The sequence below is a fragment of the Hemiscyllium ocellatum genome, chromosome 36 (genome assembly GCF_020745735.1).
Source record: "Hemiscyllium ocellatum isolate sHemOce1 chromosome 36, sHemOce1.pat.X.cur, whole genome shotgun sequence".
Taxonomy (NCBI): domain Eukaryota; kingdom Metazoa; phylum Chordata; class Chondrichthyes; order Orectolobiformes; family Hemiscylliidae; genus Hemiscyllium; species Hemiscyllium ocellatum.
Window position 1 is genome coordinate 11,375,315 of NC_083436.1, and position 26,174 is coordinate 11,401,488.

Below are 26,174 nucleotides of genomic sequence, written 5' to 3' on the forward strand. Positions count from 1 at the left end.
CAAACAAAATGCACATCAATCAATTCTGCTTTGTTGAATATGTTGAGAGATCTGGTCCTTGCCACTCGCTGCATAGGAGCCTGGACATACTACGGCAGGATTATCTTCAACAATCATCAATCATCCATCCCAGGGGAATTATTGATCCTGACCTCCTCAATGGTGGCCCAAGGAATGTGGGCATGTGGTCTTAGTGTGAAGCAGCTGTCTGCAGGGGTCCCCTCCAACATTAACCCCTCCAACTCCAAACCTACCACAATAGTTCTGATCTAGCAGGTTTTGTCTTTTGTGTGAAGATATCGCAAGTGTAAAGTGATCTCTGAAACTGTGTCCCTGAACCAATGGAGGTGGTGAGGTATTCAGTGAATGCGCCTTTGTCTTGTTGACTTCAGAGATCACATGATGTATACCAGGGGAACTTCATAACAGCAGGTGAGAATTGGATGTTAGGAGGATTGTTCCCTTTGGATCCATCTTACCAGTGCTATTTTCCTTCACAGCCTTAAGTCATTTGCTTCTTTCTTGTGAACATTTGGGTAATTGTGATTAATCACACAGGACTGCCTTGAAGCTTGACATATTTGGCTTTACATCAATACACATTCATCCATTGTATTCAGAGTCACCTCTTTGAAAGAATTCCATAGTTCCTCCATTCTCATCATTCACATTTGAGTCTTCCATGTCCACACCAACAATCATTTAAAGGTTGGCCATCCCAAAGACTGGGAATATTGTTTGGGTTTTATTTTCCTCCCTGGTTACTGTAATGTCAAACATGATCACGTTACAACTACTGGAGTTTAAAGCCTTTTTGCTGGAGAACTGATTATGCATCATACTCATAATCAAATCCAGAATGTTTTCTCTCCTTTTTTGGCTCTTTTACAAACTGAGTCATGAAACAGCTTCTAATCTTCTGTTAACTCTCAAAATACTTTCACCATTATATAAGTTGAGGTATTAATGTATCAGTCAACTTTTGCTGAGCTGAAATTTTCAATGACTGGATATTTCTAATCAACCTGTTAAGGCATATTATGCCACACACCTGGAACTAGGTCGGACTGAACTGGTGGAGGTGGGTACTGCAGATCTTGGAGATTAGAGCCAGGTTTAGAGTGGTGCTGGAAAAGCACAGCAGGTCAGGCAGCATCTGAGGAGCAGGAAAAATTGGCGTTTCAGGCAAAAGCCCTTCATCAAGCTTCCTGGCCCAGAGGTACACCACCAATACACCATCAAAGTTCCTAAATTTGCAACGATTAATCCCTCATCAGTCATAATTTGTATCTCTTTTTTGTCATGAAGACTTTCACTCTGGCTAAGTAGTCTTTAGCATACCACCAGCAATCATTTATTATGTTATTAATCATTAACTCACCCAAAAGTAATTCTGGTTTACCTGTTTTGTCAGGTTTCTCTTGATTGAATCTCAAATTCATACCCAACACCAATCACCTCCTTTTCTCTCAATGGTGACTTTTCTGAACAACTTATATCTATGCAACAGGAATCATTTTGCCATGTTTCTGTGATGCTAACATTGTCCAATAAATGCCTAAAGCTTCTTCCAGATCATGCACATTACTTGTTAAGCTTGTTGCACCAATAAAAACACTGTTTACTGTTATTTTATTTGTCAATAAATGTTAGAAGGGGAGTTGTTTGTTTGCTGAAAGCACAGCGTTCAGCTCTTTTTAAATGTCTCCGATAATGAGACTGACTGTGTTCACGTACGGCACAAGCCAGTGGAAGTCTGATATGATGCAGATCAACGTATTGTGAAATCATTTATAATGCAGAGTCTCTCAGCTCCTAAATGAGAGACTCTGGCTTGCCCTGACCTGACCACCTCCCCATCCTATAGCCCCTGCCCAACCAAACTCCCTGCACCCACTCCCAATCCTGAACTCCTTTAGGCCTCAACCTCAGCCCCACTCCCTCTCTCAGTCCAACTTGACTGGATCCTGATCAAACTACATCCTGGAAACATCTACCCACTCACCCACCTCTGCCTAATAAACTTACTTTACGTTCATGCTATCTCTCTGTGAATTTTCACATTGCATGAATAGGACATTGTTTGCATTTTAGTCCATTTCACTCTATGAATATGCATCCTTTGTAATTCTAACATGCCTGCAAATCAAAAATGTAAATATGTAGCTGTGCAAGTAAATAAACCTCAGGGTCTGGTCAAGACACATCTAAAATCTTTAGAGGAAATTATAGAGAAAATTATAGGAAGTCTGGCCTAATCCTCCTAAAGATCACCAAATATTAGGAAGGTGTCTGGCAGCTAAAAGAAGGCAGATATTACATCTATTTTTATTTCTTTCAAGGAAGAAAAAATGTTACCTAGGAACAAGGCACCAACGAGATTAGAATACATTTTGGGTAAAGTAATGGAAACCCTTACTAAAAATATGATCATGAAAGATTGGGATAGAAATAAAATTCTAAAAGATTTGGGTTCATAGAATCCCTACAGTGTGGATACAAGGCATTTGACCCAACAAGTCCATACCAACTCTCCAAAGAGTAACCCACTCTCCCATTACTCTACATTTACCCCTGACTAATACACCAAATCTACACATCCCTGAACACTATGGGCAATTTAGCATGGCCCATTCACCTAACCTGCACACCTTCGGGTTGTGGGAGGAAACCCACGCAAACAAGTGGACAAAGTGCAAACTCCACATAGACAGTTGCACGAGACTGGAATCGAACCCAGTTCCCTGGCACTGTGCAGCAGCAGTGGTAACCACTGAGCCACCGTGCCAACCATGGAAGGGACATAGTTTTCTTTGAAGAATTTGATGAAGGAGCATAATAGGAATAATGAAATGGATGTAGGAAACTTGATTTCCATTAGGTACTTAATACAGATCCTCTGGAAAGATTGCACTGAAAATATAAAATCAGTGCAAATGTTAACAATGTAATATTTAAATGTAAATGATTGACTGGTAGAATGCAGAGGGTATAAGTTGCCAGATTGATATCAACATGGGACATTGTTGGCAGTCCTATTCCACAGGAGGTCTGATTTAGATTGTCTCTTGCTTAACAGACACAGTGACAAAATTTGCAAATGATACAAATCTATAGATAGTGATGGGCTCTAACAGAACAAGTTAGAGGAAGATTTGAAAATATTTGGGATTTGGATCGACAGTTGACAAGTTCAATTCAGTACAGAGGAGCTGGATTTTATGCAGGGACAGAAATTGAAGAAGAGGTTATAATTTCAATAGAAATAATTGTGCACAGAGAAATAAAACAAAATCCTCTGTTTCCTGATTGGTGTTAAATTGAAACTATCCCAACAATATGTGCCGGGGTTTTAAAACATTTATCCATTTTTAGAGTGTATTAAAAGGCTTAAAAAGGTAATCTTGACAATTTATAAATCCTTACTCTAACAAGCGTTGCAAATAGCTCTGATTACCACAACGCAAATAGAAAGTTTCAACTGTTGAAAGAACCCAGGAAAGAGAAACCAGAATGGAGAGATTGGATTGTGAACAGTGTTCATATGTTCTCATTGAAAAAGGGAAGGGTGAAAGGTGTCATGGTTGCTGTTTTAGGATTTTAAAGGGATTACACATTGTCGACCACAATTTGCCTTTTTTGCTTTTTTTTGTTTTGCAGAACCAGATGATGCTCGACTAGGGAGTCAGTTGCAGAATTATTATCAATGTGAGATGGTAAGTGCATAGTGATTGAGTCGGTGCAGTTGATAACAAATCATTAAATGCAAATTGAATACATTTATTTCAGAAAATAGTATTTTAGGACACAAGATATGATACATGATAGCTAGTAAGTGTATTATGCTTGGGACAAAAAGAAGAGGTGAGTTTGGATTGACTGTGCCCAAAGCTTTCCGCCATCTTGTCTCTTGTCTTGTTCTCTGGGAACCTAACAGTTTAACATTTGATCTCCATGATAAGTGAACAACTCCACTATTATTGTTCTTTTTGTATTGTACAAGGCAATCTAGATATACATTGGCTTTTTGAAAATCTGGTAGTTTCTCATAAAAGAAGGCCATTATATTTAGCTTTGCATTCTATCTTGAGGAAGCAATATTCTGAGACAGGGATAATTGGCCTCCAATAACTCCATCTCCAAGTGTGTCAATGAAGAACTTCCTCTTTTCTCTTTGATATCAATTAAATTGGGTGAGGGGGTTGTGTTTCAGAATCAATACTGGTTTCCTGCAGGAGGCAAAAATGTTTCTGGGTATGCAGTTGATGAATGACAGAATTAGGGATCTTGCCTTGTTTCTCTTAAAGGAGAATTTGGAGAGGTCCATTATACTGCCGTGTCAAGGTGCCCATTGAGCACTGCTGGGATCCAGGTGGAATTTATGTTGCAAGTTGTGACTGATGATGTTTGTCAGAGGTGCTATTATGTTGATTGGTGGAAGTCACCAATAAAGCCACATGTTAGCTATCTGCCTTTATATTGTTCTACTTTGGCTAAGGATCTTTTAGGGAATTTAGTCAGTTATGTGGATGAGTAATTTGGGTAGGGATTGTGGTGCGCATAGTGGTGGTGTCAGCAACTTGTACAGTTTTTACTGTCATTTTGTACAGTGATGAATTACAAACATTTTATTTATTTCCATGAGGAAGCTCAAATGTAGCTCCCTCTGGCTGTTGGCATAAATGACATGGAGGACGCTCATGGTTTAATGCCGATCCCAAAGTTCAAAGATCCAGGCCATAAGCTCAGTCTAAAAACCTAAGAATGACCTCATGCCTATCAATTCTGAGGCGTTTAAGATTCTTTGTTCTCTGCCAACTCACCTCCAGGCTGAAAGCAGGAACCGGAATCGAGTTGGACGATCAGTGATTAGATTGAATGACAGAGCATACTGAAAGGGCCAAATGGCCTTGTCTTCATGGTTTTCTATGATCTGACTTTATGCGGGGCTTAGTTTATGAGAACTGTCAAATTAAGGAAAAAACAACTACAAAACTGACCACACCCTGTACAAATTATTATTCTTATAAGAGACGTTGCCAGGCTCAGATCTGGCATCTTCCAGAAAGCACAACTGATTTCCAGTATCATTGAGGAATACCCAATGCAGGTTGGATTTTACTTGCAGCCTTTCTACTGTTACTTTGATCAGTAGTGAATATTGCTTGGCCACCCAATAGAGATCTCTTTCAATTTACAGTCAATTCAAATGAAAATGAGGAAAGATGCACAATCGACAGCTGATCCATTATCTCCAGTTTTTATACTTTGTGGCAATTTTGTGAACGGAAGGAGGAGGAGCAGAAGCACATCACTCATCCTCTCACACCTGGCCTGCCATTTAGTAAGATCATGACTTGCAGTCTCAAGTTCCTGCCTATGGCCAATAATTTACCCTGTTGCTTACAAAGAATCTATCTGCCTTACAAAAAATTCAAACTCTGTTTCCACCCTTTATGAAGAAGTGAGTTTTGAAGACTCACAAACCTGTGTGAAAAAGACTTCACCTACTTTCAGTTTGAAATAAGTGAGCCCTTATCTGGAAATAGTGACCCCTCATCCTTACGTCGCCAACAAGGGGAAACATCCTCTGCCCATCTACCCTGTCGTGATCCCTCAGAATCAACCAAGTTTCAATCGTGTCAGCTTTTACTCTATGGTTATAAGCTTACCCTGTCTAACCTTTCCTCATCGGATAACCCACCCATTCCAGGTACTTGTCTGGTGAACTTTATCTGACCTGTTTCCAATGCACTTAAATTGTTCTTTAAATAAGATGACCAATACTGTATGCAGGCATCCAATTAATTGTTAGAATTAATTTGAATTGTGGGAAAAAAAGTTAATACCATCCTCACTGGAGTTGTGTCAGGAAGATCCTGAGCATTAATTTCTATAGACTTTGATGTCAAGTATGTTGAAACCACTCTGACTAAATATAGATCTCGAAAGAACTCACTATCTTGAAGTGAGAGTAAGTTGAGTACAATTTAGTGATGAGGTTTTGGCCTGGGTGATTCGGAGACAGTTTAAGACGGCACAAACTCGTTTTATACAGTATTGTCATAAATAATACAAATTGGATTCAAACCCTAAGTCTGGAAATGAAAGGCCACTGTGACAATTCACCTCATCAACTAGCCTTCCAAAGAGTGTGAGCATATATCCAAGTCCAATAATGAATTAATAGATTTTCTTTTGGTTACTTTTAATTTTATGAATGAAAAGAATTTTTAGTCGTATCACAAATTCTAACATCTCTGCCACGAAATCAATTGAATATTTGAAGAGGATTGGCATTGTATGAGAGGACATTTTTGTGGCCTAGATTATATGCACACATAAGGCCAAAGGCAATTTTAGTTTTGATTGAGTTTTAGTGTATTGATTCTTCCATCTCTTCCACATTTCACTGAATTAAAATCAATATTATCCTAGAGTTCTAAACTGCAATGTTTGCTAAAAATGTACTCACTACAAAAAAATTTAAATGACTATTAAATTTAGAACAAAATAAATGCATGGAATTTGAGTTTTACACAAGCATCCACTTCTGCTTACTGTAATATTAATAACTGCAAATATATTTTACAAATTAATGTTAAGTATTTTATAGGTAACAGTTGACAGCTTCATACTGCAGGAGCTCTCTCAGCCATGCAGTAAACAACTTCAGTTCAGCTCTGTATGAAAATGTTGGAACTCCCAAAAAAGCACTGGTTGCATGCTGTGTCAACAACATAGTATGTTAAGGAAGTCAAGTGCACAGTGGCAGTCATTGAGTGCTTAACCTACCATCATTGGAGCATTATAAAGAAGGAAACCAGCATTCAGTTGATCAGCTACTGTGTACAGGAGTTACTCTGAGATGCTGTTGGGAATGGCCATGAGCTATCAGTACCTTGAGGAGAGTTCCCAATGTCACCATCTAACCCCTCCCAGCAGCAAACGGGTGAGTGAGCACCAACGAGACTCCTCCTGCCAATCCTCTGGAAAGAAAGGCTGCCTCTGTGCCCTTATAGATTGCTCCACCTCCAAAAGTGACAGATGTGTAAATCATGCGGCAAACCTTACCACTTTCGATTTATTATTTTGTTTAAGTTCAAGTTGCTCATGGAATATAATCATTGTTGGCTGGGCCAGCATTTATTGCCCATCCCTAATTGTCCTTAACTTGGTGGTGTTGAGTTAGTTTACTGCAGTCTTTACAGAGTCGGCACACTTACTACTGCTGTTAGCAAGTGAGTTCTTGGATTTTGACCCAGTGACAGGAAAGGAATAGTGACATAGTTCCAAGTCAAGATGGTATGTGACTTGCAGGGGAACTTGCAAGTACTCAGTTTCCCAACCATCTGTTTCCTGGTATTACTAAATGCTGGTGGGCATGAATTTAGAAGGTGCTATTGAAATAGCCTTGGTGGATTGCAGCAGAGCATCTTGTGAAGGGTACAGATTCACCATCCCTGTTGTGTTTTGCACTTCCTACATATTCAATCATCTGCAGTCATTATTGAACTGTGTTTAACTACACCTCATCAGCAAGGACAGCAATGTAATAAAATGCTCCGGTTTTCCATGATGCTACAGCCTCGTCTCCACACCAATAATAATAAGATCTGCTGGAATGGAGACTTGAGTTCCCCATCTGGGATCCGGCTGCAATTTTTAGAAGTCTCTTGAGTTAACCTGACTCCATTAAAATAAAATCAAACCACAGTCAGTAGTTGAAAGATTACAGCTTTAAGTGACAAACTTCAATCATGCCCAAGGTCAAAGATTGAGAACAATATTCCATCTGCTAATTATTTCCTCCATAAACCCTTCAGACTCCTACCTTTCTCAATCCAGTGTTTATGTTTGTTTATTTATAAAAATTAAGATGGCAGACAATATCAAAATTATTCATGATATAGAAATGAACGGTCCAGTGTAACTGGACATTGAACAGATATGATTTGTTACCATCAGTAAATGAAAAGGAACCTGGACTTTTTCAAACTGGCGATCTTGGCAGTCATCTTCCGAACCTTTGCATAGTTGACAAAACCTCTTGTGAAAAGCACAAACCCTGTAAGACAGAAGAGGAAGGGTAAAGTTACACGCATGACTCACTCTTCAAAAATCACAACAAGCACATCAACAGTGTGTGAAGCATTTTTTTTATTTTCTGCTGGTTACCATGCGGCCAAGGTGATGCTCTCAAGTTGAAACAGTAGCTTTACCCATACGTAAGTTAAGACATTTTTTAAACAGGAATGGAGGTTCATGCTGGAGCATTTAACAGCAGGTGGTCACCTACATTGCCTCCCAGCACTCTGTAATGAGCTTGCACAGCTTTTTGTTGACTGATGCTTTATCTAATTTCCCCCTCCTAAAAGTGATCAGCTGATTAGGGATCTATATGTTGCAGATAATTTTGAATGCTATTTGAAGGTACATGACAATCACGTTTTATTTGCTGTTGGAGATTTAACACATATCTGGGAAGCCTTGTCAAAACTTAAGCAACAATCTATTGACATTTATTTGAGTATTTTTCTGAACACTTCACCTTTAAAGAGAAGGTGCTGTGCTCCTCCAACATTTTCAATGTCTTTGCAGAGTCACCAGGAGAAAGGGAATGCTGAAGGGAGGATTTGTGGCTATGCTGGGCAGCACTCGCTGCTTCAGGAGAGAGGGGCTGTCCTCAGTTTGGGTACAGAACATCCTTCATCCTTTAGATCTCCTCTTCCAGGACCTCCCATCTGAGAAACTGTGTGCCATCTGCCCTTGCTGAAACATCCCTGAGCATGTCACACTTTTGGTGAAGTGAGTGAGTGGAGACCACATGTACTGTTCCATAAACATTGAATTGAATTGAATTAGCTTCATTGTCACGTGTACTCGAATGAGTGCAGTGAAAAGTTTGCAATGTCGCTGCTTACAGTGCCATCTTAGATATAAGATACCTAGGTACAGATTCTTAACTGTTTGGTATAAAATTGTAAGAATAATAAATAAAAGTGCAGCATGACAGTAAAAAGGAAAACAAAAAGTACTTGGTTTACAATCTTTTCACCCCAGTCCATTCCAGCACCAAGCCTCCAGACGATAAGTCTCCAGATATGCCAGACTTCAAAACTCAAGGTTTCACCTCCAATCCACAATGGTCTCACCTCCCCATGCTGGCCTTTAGTCTGGGTCTCACCTCCATGGGTTGGCCTCCAGTCAGAGACACTTTCGCCCACGCCAGCCTCCAGTCCACAATGGCCTCACTTCCCCATGCTGGCCTCTAGTCTGGGCCTCGCCTCTCTGTGACTTCCTCCAGTCTGAGACTCACCTCCATGCGATGGTCTCCAGTCTGGGAGTCACCTCCACGTGATGGCCTCCAGTCTGGGACTCACCTCCATGTGATGGTCTCCAGTCTGGGAGTCACCTCCCTGTGCTGACCTCCAGTCTGGGACTCACTTTCTCTCAAACCTTCCTCCCGTCTTGGACTCACCTCCAAGTGACAGCGTCCAGTCCGGGACTTGCCGCCAGGACATGCTTCCCACACTGACCTACAGTTTGGGACTTGCCTACCCGCCTCAGCTTCCAGTCCTGGGCTCGCTTCTCTGCAGCAGCCTCCAGTCTGGTTATTAAACTGAGTATGTTTAGTGCTGCCTGAAGAGCTGGCAATTAAGCTGTGGAATGTGAATGGTCAGTACAGTGTGTGGAACTGGATATTATCCTGTGAATTTTGCATTTTGTGGCTGTTCATTGCTTGAATAGTAAACTTGTAATGTGTCTATAAAAGCTGATCCAGACCAGTTTAAAATTTGATAATTACCAATCACATTATAAGTAAATTAAACCAGAATTTTAAACAGGTGAGACTTATTAGCACAGTGACAGGTTGATTAGGAAAATAGGTTTAAATCCTTTCATCAAAATAATCCCTAGTGTTTAAAATTACACTATTTTAATCTTTATAATGAGGGAGTGAAATGAATCTTCATAAAAGGTACACAGCAAATATGTCTAATGTAGAGGTAGGTATTACACAATTACCCGGAACCTTTATTGCTCATTGAATATAGAGGTTGGGAGGTTATGTTGTGGTTGTACAGGACATTGGTTAGGCCACTTTTGCAATATTACGTGCAATTCCGGTCTCCTTCCTATCAGAAGGATATTATGAAACTTGAAAGGGTTCAGAAAAGATTTAGAAGGATGTTGCCAGAGTTGGAGGGCTTGAGCAGTAGGGAGAGGTTGATTAGGCTGGGGCTGTTTTCCCTGGAGCGTCAGAGGCTGAGGGGTGACTTCATAGAGGTTTATAAAATCATGAGGAGCTTGGATAGGATAAATAGACAAAGTATTTTCCCTGGGATTGGGGAATCCAGAAGTAGAGGGCATAGGTTTAAGGTGAGAGGGGAAAGATATAAAAGAGACCTAAGGGGCAACTTTTTCATGCAGAGAGTGGTGCATGTATGAAATGAGCTGCCAGAGGAAGTGATGGAGGCTGGTACAATTGCAACATTTAAGAGGCATCTGGATGGGTATATGAATGGGAAGGGTTTAGAGGGATGTGGGCCAAGTGCTGGCAAATGGGACTAGATTAAGCTGGGATATCTGGTCGGCATGGACGAGTTGGACTGAAGTGTCTTTTTCCATGCTGTACATTTCTATGACTCTATAATAAAAGTCCTTTCAATTGTGTTGCATAGTGCATTAGCTTGTCAAAACACCTTTCCTGAAGATAACGGAACAGGATTCATGTGCATCAATCAAAAGCAGAATTATAAGCCTGGCATTGGAGATGCCAATGGGAAAGGAAGAACTTTTTCAAGACAGAAGGACTGTTGTTTAATTGTTTAGTATGCTTTCTCTAAACAGAATATACTAAAAGTAGCTTTAAAATGTCCTTAATGTAGTCCATATCAGAAAAGCAGTTTAAAACTCTTTTTTTCAGGGAGAAACATGCCTGTCTCACAAAAGTAGCTAATTTCAAAACTACACTTCCTTGGATCTGAAAAAAATAACAATTTAGTCTTAAACCTATATTCACTTTTTGATGTACACAAGACAATGACAGATGGTACCATTAGTAATTTGAAGTATGAGTTGGTCAGATATTTATAAGACAAAAGATTAAAATCAAAAGAAAATTAAAGAGAGATTCGGATGTTGACGTTGCCACATGTGTCTTCTATGTTTTGCTTATTCCAATATTCCTTCAGGAAAATTACGCAAATAAAAATTACAACTTAGAGGAAAACCCATTATGGTTGAGAAGTTCTGATGATCAGAACATTGCAAAGTCGAGTGAATGTTAAGAATAAAGTGAATTTAGCAATCACTGATACTGAAAGAGTTAAATTCCTAACAGGAGGAGTAAAGCTGAGCTAAAGATACAATTGACAATGTGCAAAGCAGAATGAATCTTCATGCAAATGTCTTTAATCTTGTTCAAACCGAGAACGTGGCTCTTTATGGAGCAGAAATTGGCTTGGCTTTGTGAAATCCAGAACCCGAATCGCCCCACCCTCCCACTACCTGAGGCTGCCGACAAGATGATAGAGCCTCCCACCAATACAGGTGGCATTCAGTCTAGATTTCGGTTTTATTGTCATGTGTACTCAAGTATGGGATACAGGAGAATAGTGAAAAGTGCACAATGTCACCACACTCGGCACCATCTTCAATACAAAATATCTTGGCACAAAATCTTAGTTACAGAAATAGAAAAATAAAGATATAAATGAAAAAAATTCAGCACTACAGTTTTCTTCGTATAGAAGTGGAAAAATAAAGAAATAAAGTTTAAGAAGTCAAACATGACAGACCTTTGTTAAGCTATGGGCCTGCAGATGCTCCAAGCTGGACTTCCCACAACAGGGCTCACTCTCCCCTGCGCTGGCCATGCTCTCCCACACTGGGCTGAGACCTGCCTGTGTTTGCCAGCCACCTTCACCTCCAACCACTGCTGCTGGTCTCCATTTGGTAAGGCTTCGACTCTGACCGCCACTTGGCCAATGACCACTGCTGCCATCATCCTTCACTGGGCATGGCCATACTTCATTGCCACATTATGTATCTCGCTACAAAGTCCTGCTCTGATACTGCAAGATTAGATTAGATTACTTACAGTGTGGAAACAGACCCTTCAGCCCAACACGTCCACACTGACCCTCCGAAGCGCAACCCACCCATTCCCTTACATTTACTCCTTCACCTAACACTACGGGCAATTTAGCATGGCCAATTCACCTAACCTGCACATCTTTAGATTGTGGGAGGAAACCGGAGCACCCGGAGGAAACCCACGCAGACGCGGGGAGAACGTGCTAACACCACACAGTCAGTCGCCTGAGTCGGAAATTGAACCCGGGTCTCTGGCGCTGTGAGGCAGCAGTGCTAACCACTGTGCCACTGTGCTGCCCACAGTAGGGCACCTCTTACCTTTATCGATAGTAAAATAGATGCCAGCAAGTCAGCAGTGTATTTCACATTTATTTTTTACAATTTTAATCTCAATTAACATCAAATGTCCTTATTTTTTTTTGAAGAGAAGTGAGTGTTAACAGTGACTAGTCAGCTCCTTGAGATTGCAGAGCAGGTAAGTGATCTGGGCAATTTGGAAAGCTCACCTGTCTGGTGTCCAGTGTGTGGATAGGGTTAAAATGACCAAGTACTTGCACGAACTCATGCGGATATAGCCAAGTTGAAAAAGGAATGCGTGATGTCAGCTGAAAAGCAGGACGAACCTCCCCATAAACCAACCCTGGTTCAGTTTGTGTTTTCAATCAAATCCAGTATTTTTTGGTCTGTAATAAGCAGCACATCGATTGAACACATGAGTCAGCCAACCGACAGCAGTTGATTGCTCTCCAAAAGACACCACAAGATGTGTCATCTAGGAAACTCCAAATCAAAACCAGCGCGAAAAGGAGGAAACCACAAATGACTATTTGAGAACACAACCACAAGTTGGTAAGTAGTCACCCACAATAATACTGACAATCACCTTCATTAAATGAAAACAATTTGTGCTAGAGGAAACCACGGTTTTTAAAAAAAAGTCACAGTGCAATTTTTTCCTAATAAATTGTTCCCAGTTTTGCTCAGATTGCAGCCAACATTCTTGTTTTCTTAACAAGTACAACAACTTAATAATTTGAAAAATATTCAGAATCCCCAGCAACAGTGAATAATATGATGACACAGTGAACCATGATCATGAGCTGGCCCAAGGTTACAGACGTGGTGCATTAGCAAGACTGATATTTTAAGATGCAGAGTGGCCAGCATTTATTGTCAAGGATTCGAATTCACTGAATTTTTCTGAAGAGTATAGTGCAGAATGCAACCTGCTGTGTCAAAATACGAGGCCGAGTGTGACTTGAAATACTTCAATGCTGCAAGGCCAAAGTAGGTATAAGCCTTAGAGTAGCTAGTTTAGCCGTGGTTAAACAGAGAACCTACTGTAATCAGTAAAAAAAAAATTTAGAACTGCCGTGACATTAATTGACTTTAGAGCATGAATTTGTCAACACATACACAGCATCAGAGCTACTTGACCTTCAGTCTCCGCTTTCATTTAATCTGTTTTGTTCAATATAACAAGGTGCATGCACATTCAATTCGTGTTTAACTAATGATGCTAATGACCAGTGCAAATCATGTACTTATACACATGCAGTTCCTAGAATATTGGGTCAAAACCAGTAATCCTTACCCAGAACCGGTTATAGAAGGACCATTGATACAATGCTGTGCAACTGTTTTATTTCCCCTAAAAAGCAATGAACATTAAGATTAATTTGAACTTTGGATTCAGAGACAAAAATCAGACAAATTGCCCAATAGTCCAAACATCTACCAGTAGATCTGAGATTAGAAAAGATAAAATATAGCACAGAACCATTTAATCCCAGCACTACAGGAGAGAATGTAGTTTTAATATATTTGACCAAGGTGCATAGTACCAAAAAAAAGCTTATTCAACAACACAAATAAACACAACATAAAGACAAGTTGTGTCTTTATGAAAATTGTTTCCATTAGGCGAGGAGACTAGGACCTGTGGACACAGCCTTAGAATTAGAGGGGGTAAATTCAGAACAGAAATGCGGAGACATTTCTTCAGCCAGAGAGTGGTGGGCCTGTGGAATTCATTGCCGCAGAGTGCAGTGGAGGCCGGGACGCTAAATGTCTTCAAGGCAGAGATTGATAGATTCTTGATGTCACGAGGAATTAAGGGCTACGGGGAGAATGCGGGTAAGCGGAGTTGAAATGCCCATCAGCCATGATTGAATGGCGGAGTGGACTCGATGGACCAAATGGCCTTACTTCCACTACTATGTCTTATGGTCTTATGGTCTTATATTTTGATATCTGAACAGTTCTGCCACTTATACCAGGGTAACTTCAGTAACAAAACAGAAAATATTAACAAGCATGTGGTTAGAGAATAGAATTACTGTTTCAACATAATGATCTCTAATCAGAACTGGAAAATGTCTTACCTGTTATGGGTGTTAAGTAACTGAAAGTGAGGGTTGGTTTGAAAAAGTCAAAATGGAAGGCAGGAGGGATTAAATGATAAAGGTATCGATGATGCATGGCCCAAATAGAGTGATAATAGAATTAGTAAAACTAAAGAGATATCTCAATGAGATGTCAATGGCAGAATCGTGAACAACACAGTGAACCAAGCATCTCACAAGGCATCACACCTCCTTTTCTCACGTTCCTGCTTTCCACTTTATCAGAGATGTTACCTTCCTTCTGTTTCCCACTTCTCATCCTTGCATTTGCTTAAAGCTTATTACATTTCAATCTTTCTCCACTTCTTAAGATTGTCAGTGTGAAATGTTAACTCTCTCACTCCTGCCACAGTTGCTGCCAGACACACTATTTCCAGCATTTTCAGTTTTTGTTTCAAGACACATGTTAAGAGCTTATCTTCTAATGAGATTATTAATTTCTAACAACCATAACCATCTTCCTTTGTGCTAGGGAAGACTTTCTTCTGATTCCACTTCACTTAATTTTGCCAGCAAGGACCCCTTAATGTCACACTTTGTGAAATGTTATATTGATGTCAATGGTCATCATTTTCACCCCAGCTGTAGAATTCAACTCTTTAGTGTTGAAGCTAAAAGAACGATTGACTAGTAACAATGGGCAACCTTAGTTGTCTTGACAATGACTAAAATAGGAGTAGTGTAAAGGATAGAGACAAAGTTGAGTTTCTAAAGTGTTTTCTTAGACACCAGTCACCAGTATCCCAGGGCACATTCCATGGACAGAGACTGTGTATGTCCACAGATGCCAGCATTTAACATGTGTTAGTCTCTCTGCATCATCCTGGTACACCTCTGATCCACCTGAGGTGCACTTTAGTGCTGCACTTTGGAACATGGGCATCTAGCATTGAAATGCTGCCGCAAGGAGACTTTACAAGAGGATAAAGTGAGTACTACAGATTCTGGAGATCAGAGTCAAGATTAGAGTGGTGCTGGAAAAGCACAGCAGGTCAGGCAGCAGGAAAATCAGTGTTCCTGATGAAGGACTTTTGCCCAAAACATTGATTTTCCTGCTCCTCGGATGCTGCCTGACCTACCGTGCTTTTAAAGTGCCACTCTAATCTTGACCCCCACTTTACAAGAGGGACAGGCCCCCAGCTCATGAGTTGGAACAGGCTGTATCTCAGAGCTGCTTACTTGCTCTCTTTGTGCCTATCTAGATCACCCATAGTCTTGTCTTGCCTTTTTTGTGTTTAGACTGCTCATCCAGAAATTACACTCACAGTACTTGCCTTACAGTTTAGTGCAGGAAGAACACCAGGTGGATTACAATCCAGGTCAGCAGTCATCGAAGGCTGGACATGTTAATTTCTGATGCTATGCAATACCAGGCTCACACCTGGACTATAAGGCAGCTGTGCACACACCACATTGCATTGGCATCAACCAAATGGCTATGGCTCTCAGATTGAGGAGAGTGATCCACAGTCAATGCAAGGGAGACACGCTTCAATCAGAATATCTGGATACAGTCAGTCTGGGGCAGACTCCAAAATCAGTCCAGGGGTTGATGACAGTCAGTCATCCACACAAGGCAGTGATTACAGTCATTCAGCCACACAAAGCAGTGATTGCAGTCAGTCATCCGCACAAGGCAATAAATACAGTCGGACAGTAGCACGAGGCAGTGATCACATTCAGTCATCCACACGAGGCAGTTATTACAGTCAGTCATCCACACAGGTAAGTGGTTATAGTCAGTTAGCCACATGAGGCAGTGAATACAGTCAGTTAGCCACATGAGGCAGTGATCACAGTCAGTCATCCACTCAAGGCAGTGATTACCGTCAGTTAGTCGCATGAGGAAGTGCAACAGTCAGTTGGCCACACAAAGCAGTGATTACAGTCAGTCATCCACATGGGGCAGTGAATACAGTCAGTTAGTCGCACGAGGCAGTGATTTCAGTCAGTCATCCACATGAGGACTGATTACAGTCAGTTAACTGCACGAGGTAGTTATTACCGTCAGTCATCCACACGAGGCAGTGCATACAGTCAGTCAGCCGCACGAGGCAGTGATTACGGTCAGTCATCCACACAAGGCAGTGAATACAGTCAGTTAGTCACACAAGACAGTGATCACAGTCAGCTATCCACTCAAGGCAATGATTACCATTAGTCAGTCGTACAAAGTGGTGATCACAGTCCAGTCAGTCAGCCGCACGAGGCAGTGAATACACTCAGTCAGCTACATGAGGCAGTGAATACAGTCAGTCATCCACACGACGCAGTGATTACAGTCAGTCAGCTGCACGATACTGTGATTAGAGTCAGTCATCCACACGAGGCAGTGTTTACAGTCAATCAGCTACACGAGGCAGTAATCACAGTCAGTCAGCTACATGAGGCAGAGATCACATTCATTCAATCGTACGAGGCAATGATTACAGTCAGTCAGCCGCACGAGTCAGTGAATACAGTCAGTCAGCTACAGGAGGCTGTCATCCTCAGGGTCCGTACACAGTCATCTTAGGAATGGGCCATGTTCCACCTTTTAGGTCCAATGTAACCAGTTGAGGGAATCGTGGGGACATTACACATTATCAGTTAGGGGTCTGGTCACTCTTTGCATGTTCTACAGTTGAGCCTGTTAGCCGAGAAGATTGGGCCAGGCAATCCTGGGGGACTTTGTGTCTCGAAGTCCAGAGATGCTGATTGTGAGGGTGTTCTGTCCAGTAAAGCATCTGCACTGTTTTGTACTCGCTCAGGGCTGTGGGTGGAGGTGGTGGAAGGTCTAACTGTCTCTGGACTGTCCTGAGAGGAGTCTGAGGGATCTCTATGTTGTTGCTCCTCATGCTCAGTGCCAACTGACACCATCTGGATGTAAGTTTGCTCGCTGAGCTGGAAGGTTCATTTTCAGACAATGGTCACCAAACTAGGTAACATCTTTATAGTGAGCCTCTGAATGAAGCACCTTGCATCTTTGTGCGAAGTGGGCGTTTGGAGTTAGTTCAGGGTTCATCGTCAAACATCCACCTGCCCTCCACAACCCCCTCCACCACTCTCACAGAGTGCAGTTCTGTGCACATATCTAGCAGACTCTAAGAGTGCTTAAACTGGGCTGCCTTGAGCAGCCACCATCAGGGTCCATGGGAGCATCTTGAGACAGCAACATCCCGACTGCCTTGCTGCAGTCCTGCTCAGAGCCCCTGACAAACCCTGCTGGCTCCTCCTCTGCTGCTTGTACATGTTGATGAGGTCCCTGAATGCCAATACACCATGGCTCCTCTCCTATGGAGCTGAGCAGCACAATGAAGGCGGTTCGCTGAGTGCCAATGAAGTTTCTTCCTTGACCAACTGCGAAGATGTGGCAGTGAAGTACCCACCAATGGGTGCTCCTAACTCTAATCCTGAAAGTACATCCATCGAGGTGGAGCGATCTGGGCTGGTGGCTGGTGCAGAAGGCTGTTTTGCTGGTGCTACCTCTGAAAGATTTGTGCTCTCTTTCTCAGAGGTGAAGAAGAGCAGATCTTGTAGTACTGGATCCTGCTTTGGTGACATAAGTGCTGTAGAAATCAGTGCAGGGTTACGAGTGACAAGAACGAATGAGAGGAGATGATGCATGCAATAGTAAAGTGTTACGGCATGAGACATGGCAAGAGGTGGGTGCAGCCTCAGAGAGAGAGTGAGTGTGAAGTAGCATAGAGCAGATGGTGGCACCCACCCTGGTGATGCACCTGCAGGCATTTAGAACATAGAACATAGAAAAATACAGCGCAGTACAGGCCCTTCGGCCCTCAATGTTGCGCCGACCGAAGCCTACCTAACCTACACTAGCCCAATAACTTCCAAATGCCTATCCAATGCCCGCTTAAATGACCATAAAGAGGGAGAGTTCACCACTGCTACTGGCAGGGCATTCCATGAACTCACAACCCGCTGTGTAAAGAATCTACCCCTAACATCTGTCCTATACCTTCCACCCCTTAATTTAAAGCTGTGTCCCCTTGTAACAGCTGACTCCATACGCGGAAAAAGGTTCTCAGTGTCTACCCTATCTAAACCCCTAATCATCTTGTACACCTCTATCAAATCTCCCCTAAACCTTCTTTTCTCCAATGAGAACAGCCCCAAGTGCCTCAGTCTTTCCTCATACGATTTTCCTACCATACCAGGCAACATCCTGGTAAACCTCCTCTGCACTCGTTCCAATGCCTCCACATCCTTCCTATAGTATGGCGACCAAAACTGCACACAATACTCCAGATGAGGCCGCACCAGAGTCTTATACAACTGCAACATGACCTCAGGACTCCGGAACTCAATTCCTCTGCCAATAAAACCCAGTATACCATATGCCTTCCTCACAGCACTATTTACCTGGGTGGCAACTTTCAGAGATCTGTGTACATGGACACCAAGATCCCTCTGCTCATCCACACTACCAAGTAGCCTACCATTAGCCCAGTAATCCATCTTCTTGTTACTCCTACCAAAGTGAATGACTTCACACTTAGCTACATTGAATTCCATTTGCCACCTTTCTGCCCAGCTTTGCAACTTGTCTATATCCCGCTGTAACCTGCCACATCCTTCCTCACTATCCACAACTCCACCGACTTTTGTGTCATCCGCAAACTTACTCACCCAGCTTTCAAGCCCCTCCTCTAGATCATTTATAAAGATAACAAAAAGCAATGGTCCCAAAACAGATCCTTGAGGTACACCGCTAGTAACTGCACTCCAAGATGAACCTATACCATCAACTACTACCCTCTGTCTCCTTCCAGCCAGCCAATTTCTAATCCAAACCTCTAATGCACCCTCAATGCCAATTTCTCTGACCATAGAGACCATATTGATTTGGTTGGTATTCTCAAGCCTGGATGGCAAGGTCTGGTGGCGTGGCCTCCTCTGGCAGCTTTTTGGAATGAGGACAACTCTCCTCTGTACTGCCCTATTCATCGGGTTCTCCAGGTTTCAGACTACAAAGCTTGCATCAATGCCTCCTCTTCCACCATGCCTGAGGTAAATGATGCAATCTGTAGACGCATGTTTGCTCGCTGAGCTGGAAGGTTTAGTTTCAGATGTTTCGTCACCCTTATAGGTAACATCTTCAGTGGGCCTCTAGGCAAAGCAATGTTGATAACTCCTGTTTTCAATTTATATGTTTGGGTTTCTTTGGTGGGTGATGTCATTTCCTGTGATGAAATCATTTCCTGTGGTGATGTCATTTCCAGTTCTTTTTCTCAGGGGATGGTAGATGGGGTCTAATTCGATGTGTTTGTTGATAGATGAGAAAAAGAACAGGAAATGACATCACATCAGGAAATGACATCAACAATCCAAAGAAACTGTGGGTGGCACAGTGGCACAGTGGTTAGCACTGCTGCCTCACAGCACCAGAGACCCAGTTTCAATTCCCACCTCAGGCGACTGTCTGTGTAAAGTTTGAACATTCTCCCTGTGTCTGCGTGGATTTCCTCCGGGTACTCCGGTTTCCTCCCACAGTCCAAAAAAATGTGCAGGTTAGGTGAATTGGCCATGCTAAATTGCCTGTAGTGTAAGGTGAAGGTGTAAATGTTGGGGAATTGGTCTGGGTGGGTTGTGCTTCGGCGGGTCGGTGTGGACTTGTTGGGCTGAAGGGTCTGTTTCCGCACTGTAAATAATCTAACCTAATCTAAAGTAATCTAATCTAAGAATAGAACTATTGCGTTACATCTGAATTGACTGCACAGTAATATTCTGCTCTGTGAGTCTCTATAGTGTAAAAGTAATTTGCTGATATGTCCAGATATCATGATGATGACTCTGTCTGGAGTTTCCAAAGGCATCTGTGATTTTGTCCATCATTCCTGTTTATGTTGTCGATCTTTTCTTCTATGGACTGTAATTGTTGTTCCAGAATATGTTCATTGTGACACATGACAGCCAGGTCTTACTTCTGATTAGCTGCTAATTGATCTTGTGCTTCAAGCTGTTTTATGATGTTCAGATCTTCATTGTCCTGAAGAGCTCGACCACATTTTGAAACTCTTGGTTTTACATCCTGGATTCTTCTAATTCAATCAAAGTTTTAGTCTTCTGGTGGTCTAGTATATTTTCTCCTTCATACCTTGCTGTAATAACTACCTCGCATCGTCAACTTTGTGTTTTCTTTTTGTTTTGAAACCTGGAGCTCTAACGTTTCCTGAGTCAATGGGCTATTGGGTTGTCTCTGTATCAATTTAATTAAAGCATCATAGCTGGCATTTATTTCTGAAAGGGATATCTCATGAGTGATTTATTTGTGTGAGCATGATGTATTCAGCACCTTTTTTTCAGATTTCTCATCTTTTCCATCATTGCTTTGAACTCAAGCCAGTATTCTGTAGCTGCTCCTGCCGAGCTTGATCTGTTTTATCTGCAACCTGCCTGAATGTTGCTGTAAATTGACAATCTTGTCATTGCATTGATAAGGCAGAGATTGTAGTTCATTCTGCTTCTTTTCCTTTCTCTTTCAACTCTTCATTGATCTTTGAGCTGAGCAGATGTTAGCTTTAAAGACTTCATCATTTCAGAGATGGTCCTCTCACATTAGGATTTATCCTGACCCAATAGCTCAGACTTTTTGTCTTGAACTTCTATTCTTTTCTCCATGCAAAGGGCTGAGATATTTATTCCACTAATACAGGAGAGAAGTGTTCCATTTTTCTTTTGTATTCAGTTCAGCAAGTGTTCCTTGAGTAGTCTGGTCCAGTTTCTATTGTGACTCTGATAGCTGACTGAGTCCATGCACTGTGACTAGTCTGAGGTTATGGATTGCTCATATTTTCCTCAATTGCTGTTTCAGCAGTGTCTAAAATTTAAAACATTTGCAACATTTGTGGTTATACTTCCACAATAACACTGTAGATGGAGTTGTCAAGAGTGTGGTGCTGGAAAAGCACAGTAGGTCAGGAAGCATCCAAGCAGCAGGAGAATTGACATTTCAGGCAAAATTCCTTCACCAAGAATCATCGATTCTCTTGCTCCTCAGATGCTGCCTGATCTGCTGTGCTTTTCCAGCACCTCATTTTCAACTCTGATCTCTAGCATCTGCAGTCGTCACTTTCTCCTATAGATGGAGTTGGTGAACCAATGTATGCTGAAAATCTTACGTTCTAGTTTTCATCATGGCTTCCTGTATTTGTGGGTGCAAGCTTTTGGGATTCTCAGGGATCATATGACACTTATCCCTGTGACAATCTTACCAATAACAACTAATCAAGATAGTAGAGGTCAAATAATTTGAATTTTTACAAACACTTTGGATGGTGTGAAATCTTTGAGTGTTTTCCATGAGATTGGCAGTGTGGGCAATGCATTCACCACTCTTTTTCATGAGGTGGACGTCGTTTGTTAATCAATTCATTTATTTATTCATCTCTGGCAAGGTACCAGGTAACCTTTATTGTAGGAGAAAGTGAGGACTGCAGATGCTGGAGATCAGAGCTGAAAAATGTGTTGCTGGAAAAGCACAGCAGGTCAGGCAGCATCCAAAGAGTAGGAGAATCAATGTTGCGGGCATGAGCCCTTCTCCAGGAATGAAGAGGGTGTGCCAAGCAGACTAAGATAAAAGGTAGGGAGGAGGGACTTGGGGGAGGGGCGTTGGGAATGCGATGGGTGGAAGGAGGTGAGGGTGAGGGTGATAGACTGGAGAGGGGGTGGGGGTGGAGAGGTTGGGAAGAAGATTGCAGGTCAAGAAGGCGGTGCTGAGTCCTAGGGTTGGGACTGAGAAAAGGTAGGGGGGCGGGAAATGAGGAAGCTGGAGAAATCTGCATTCATCCCTTGTGGTTGGAGGGTTCCTAGGTGGAAGATGAGACGCCTCCAGGTGTCGTGTTGCCATGGTCTGGCGATGGAGGAGGCCAAGGACCTGCATGTCCTTGGCAGAGTGGGAGGGGGAGTTAAAGTGTTCAGCCACAGGTCGGTTGGGTTGGTTGTTGCGGGTGTTCCAGAGGTGTTCTCTGAAACGTTCCGAAAGTAGGCGGCCTGTCTCCCCAATGTAGAGGAGGCCACATCGGGTGCAGCAGATGCAGTAAATGATGTGTGTGGAGGTACAGGTGTATTTGTGACAGATCTTTATTGTAGCTTTGAGATACTCCTCTTGTACGATCTGTTGAATTAGAGCAAGGCTCCTTGTAGCTGTATCAGCCTTACCTTGAAAGCACTACCTTTGCCAATAGCCTTTCAGCCTTATATCTTGCAAAATTGACTGAAAACCAAGCATTTCCTTGGTGCACATAGAAAGTCACCAATTTCCAAAGTCTTTCTGTATTTGAAAGTTCTAGTGGCTATGAACATCATTAGGTTCATATATAGGACCTGTATACTTCATTCATCTACACAGATCACTTTGTATTCACATCCATTATTCAGTAGATGTTTCTCACTTTAAGTTTTCAGCTTGTCTGCCAAGTCTTTCTTGAAATCTTCCTTAGGAGTTGATGTGACCACCAACTCAACAATTCTGCTTACTAGCTCTGTTTTTAAAAAAAATCCCTTATCTACATCTGCACACAAAATGGTCTCTGGATTCTGTAGGTTTTTGATTAAGTAATGTGAATACTCGTCAATGAATATAAAATATAATCTGACTCTGAATTGATCTTCTATTGTGATCCTAATTATGGGCAGCACAGTGGCACAGTGGTTAGCACTGCTACCTCACAGCGCCAGAGACCCAGGTTCACTTCCCGCCTCAGGCGACTGACTGTGTGGAGTTTGCATGTTCTCCCTGTGTCTGCGTGGGTTTCCTCCGGGTGCTCCGGTTTCCTCCCACAGTTCAAAGATGTGCGGGTCAGGTGAATTGGCCATGCTAAATTGCCCGTAGTGTTAGGTAAGGGGTAAATGTAGGGGTATGGGTGGGTTGCGGGTCGGTGTGGACTTGTTGGGCTGAAGGGCCTGTTTCCACACGGTAAGTAATCTAATCTAATCCTTTGGGGATCTTTCAGATCTTTGGCAATTAATCCTGGTATGTCAAGTCTGTGTAGACCTTTGTTCCCAATTGCAAAGCAAATCTTCAGACTTGCTTGTCATGTTGAACCTAGAATCTAGAAACCTTAGCTCTGAATGCTGTTTGCATATTTTAAATTATGTTTGGAGGTATGTTGTATGCGAACTTAAATTGGGTATTTTTGTGTATAGTCTCACAATACAGCTTTGATCGTCCTTTGTTTGCTATTGAGTGACACATACCCTGGTCATGTGTCCTAAAATAGCCTCTCAATAAGGATGTGACAACTCACCAACAAAGCCACATTTCCAACACGGCCATTTGTTGTAACAGACAGCAAGAATTGCCCCATGTGTTTTAACAGAATTTAAGATGAACCTAAAACAAAAAACTGAGATTGTTCGAAATCTGAAACAAAGGCAAAAATTGTTGGACAAGCGCCTGAATGTTCATGAACTACGCAAAAATATAATGATGACCTTTGAGGGGACAAACTGACAAAATGGATGGACATAAAGCATATGAAATTTAATGCAGAGAAAGATGACGTCAGAAGATAGAGAGTTAATATATAATTAAAGTGTAATTTATGAAAGGTGTGCAGAAGTAGAAGAATGTGGGGTTTTATGATTTTTTTATTCTCTCATGAGACTGGGCCAGTATTTATTGCCCTGTCCCTAGCAGAATTTGAGAAGGTGGTGGTGACCAACAGTGCTGTTAGGGAGACATTCCAGAATTTTTACCCAGTGATAATGAAGAAATAGCGATATATTTCCAAGTCAGGATGGTGAGTGGCTTAGGGGAATCTTACAGCTGGTGATGGTGTTCCTATGTATCAACTGCCCTTGTCCTTCTAGATGGAAGTCATCAAGGGTTTGGAGGGTGCTGTCTAACAATCTTTGTTGAGTTCCTGCAATGCTTCTTGTAAAGCTCACATTGTTGCTACTGAGTGTAGGTGATGGAGGGAATGGATGCTTGTGGATGTGGTGCCAGTCAAGCAGGTTGCTTTGTTTTGGATGGTGTCAAACCTCTTGAGTATTGATGGAGTTGCACCCATCAGGGCAAGTAGGGAATATTCCATCACACTCCTAACTTGTACATGGTAAATCGTGGACAGTCTTTGGGGAATTAGAAGGTGAGTTACTCGTTGCAATATTCATAGCCTCTGACCTGCTCGAGTAGCCACTGTGTTAATGTGGCAAATCAAGTTTCTGGTCACTGGTAATCCCAGAATGTTGGTAGTGGGGAATTCAGTGATGCTGATGCCATTGGATTGTCAAGAGGAGGTGGTTAGATTATCTCTTACTGGAGATGGACAATGCCAATTTTGTATGCATTAATTGTTGTAGATCAGGTTGAAATGGTATACAGGATCCTATGCTGTATGAGTGGAGATATAGATTACAAAAACAAAGAATGTATGACGTGGAAAACAGCACACCATTCCAGATGCTGTGAATCTGAAAGAAAACAGAAAATGCTGGCAATCTCAGAAGGTCATGCAGTCTCTATGGCAAGAGAAACTGAATTACCCCAATTCAGCTTAATAACCCAGAAGACTGAAATAGGAGTGATCATTCTCTGGATTGAGTCTCTCTAATGAATAGGCTTAGGAAACAAATTGAAACTTTGTTTCAGTGTTTGTGTTAAACTCTTTCTAACTGTTTTCTATGTATACATTGATTTTCTTTTACTTGTTTTACATGTTCTCTTCTTAGAGTACTCCTGCAGCCTTGTGTATATGTTTCAGCGACTGACCACCTTGTTAATCAACAACAAACATTCAGGTTATGATCTATCAAGCCAGGTTTAAATCTGAGATCTGACTTGTCCAACTTGTCCAAGTTGGGATCATAACAAAAAGAGTCTGACAAGTATCTGAAGAGAAAAGACTTGCAGGGCTACAGCAAGAAGTAGAACGTGAGACTAGCTACATTTGTCTAACAGGGCGTTGACACAGAATTGATAGGCCAGATTTCCATCTTCTTTGCAATAAGCATTCAATAGTCCTTCTCTTTGTTCTCTGCCTCAGGACAGGCTCTTAGTCAAAATTCCCCCAATGTAGCTAACACTGTGATTTTCTTTTACGACAGGCAGACTGAGGAAGCAAACCGCAAGTTGACCTCAGTTAGAACAGGGGTTGAACCCCATCCTGTTGAAATTAATCTGATCGACACACTAACCATTGAGCCAAATGAACTAATTGGCACTTCAATGATTCTACAATTTGAAAACGATGATATAAAAAGACATTGGATCAGAAGGATTGTTGTCAGAGAAAGTTGAGTGCAAGAATAAAGAGTGAATAATGCAGGAGGAGATGTGTGAGCACAGAGCAGGAGGAGAGGCATGAATACAGTGCAGTCAAGGCGTGAACATAGAGCAGATATGGATGAGTAAATACACACAGTTGTGGAGTGTCAGAGTACAGGAGTTAATACAATGTCAAACTTGAATGAGCTCAATGCAAATACAGAAGAGGAAGTTCAGTGCAGTACATCCACAATTTGCCCAAACAACGAAACCATTTTATTGTTTTCACAAATCTTGCCGTGACCATTTTAATATGAATGCAAGCTAAAACTTTTTTTTTCCCATTGAAATTATTTATTTTACCAGATTCATCATCAAATAAATGGCAATTTTATTGCTGTCAGGTATGAAGTTATGGAAGCCTGTGCAAAATCCAACCTCATTTGATTTCTTTGCTC

At 41.8% G+C, this 26,174-nt stretch overlaps 1 protein-coding gene across 2 annotated transcripts in view; it reads right to left on the bottom strand.

Annotated features, from left to right (window-relative positions):
- Positions 1–26,174, bottom strand: part of LOC132833425 (NEDD4 family-interacting protein 1-like) — a 152,621-nt gene that overhangs the window by 36,241 nt on the left and 90,206 nt on the right. Inside the window, exon 5 of one of the 2 annotated variants that reach the window (XM_060851674.1) lies at positions 7,984–8,068. In XM_060851674.1, the coding sequence (XP_060707657.1) occupies positions 7,984–8,068 (85 nt within the window). Of the gene's footprint in view, positions 1–7,962; positions 8,069–26,174 lie in introns of both variants that reach the window. The other variant, XM_060851675.1, reaches the window with a different exon arrangement.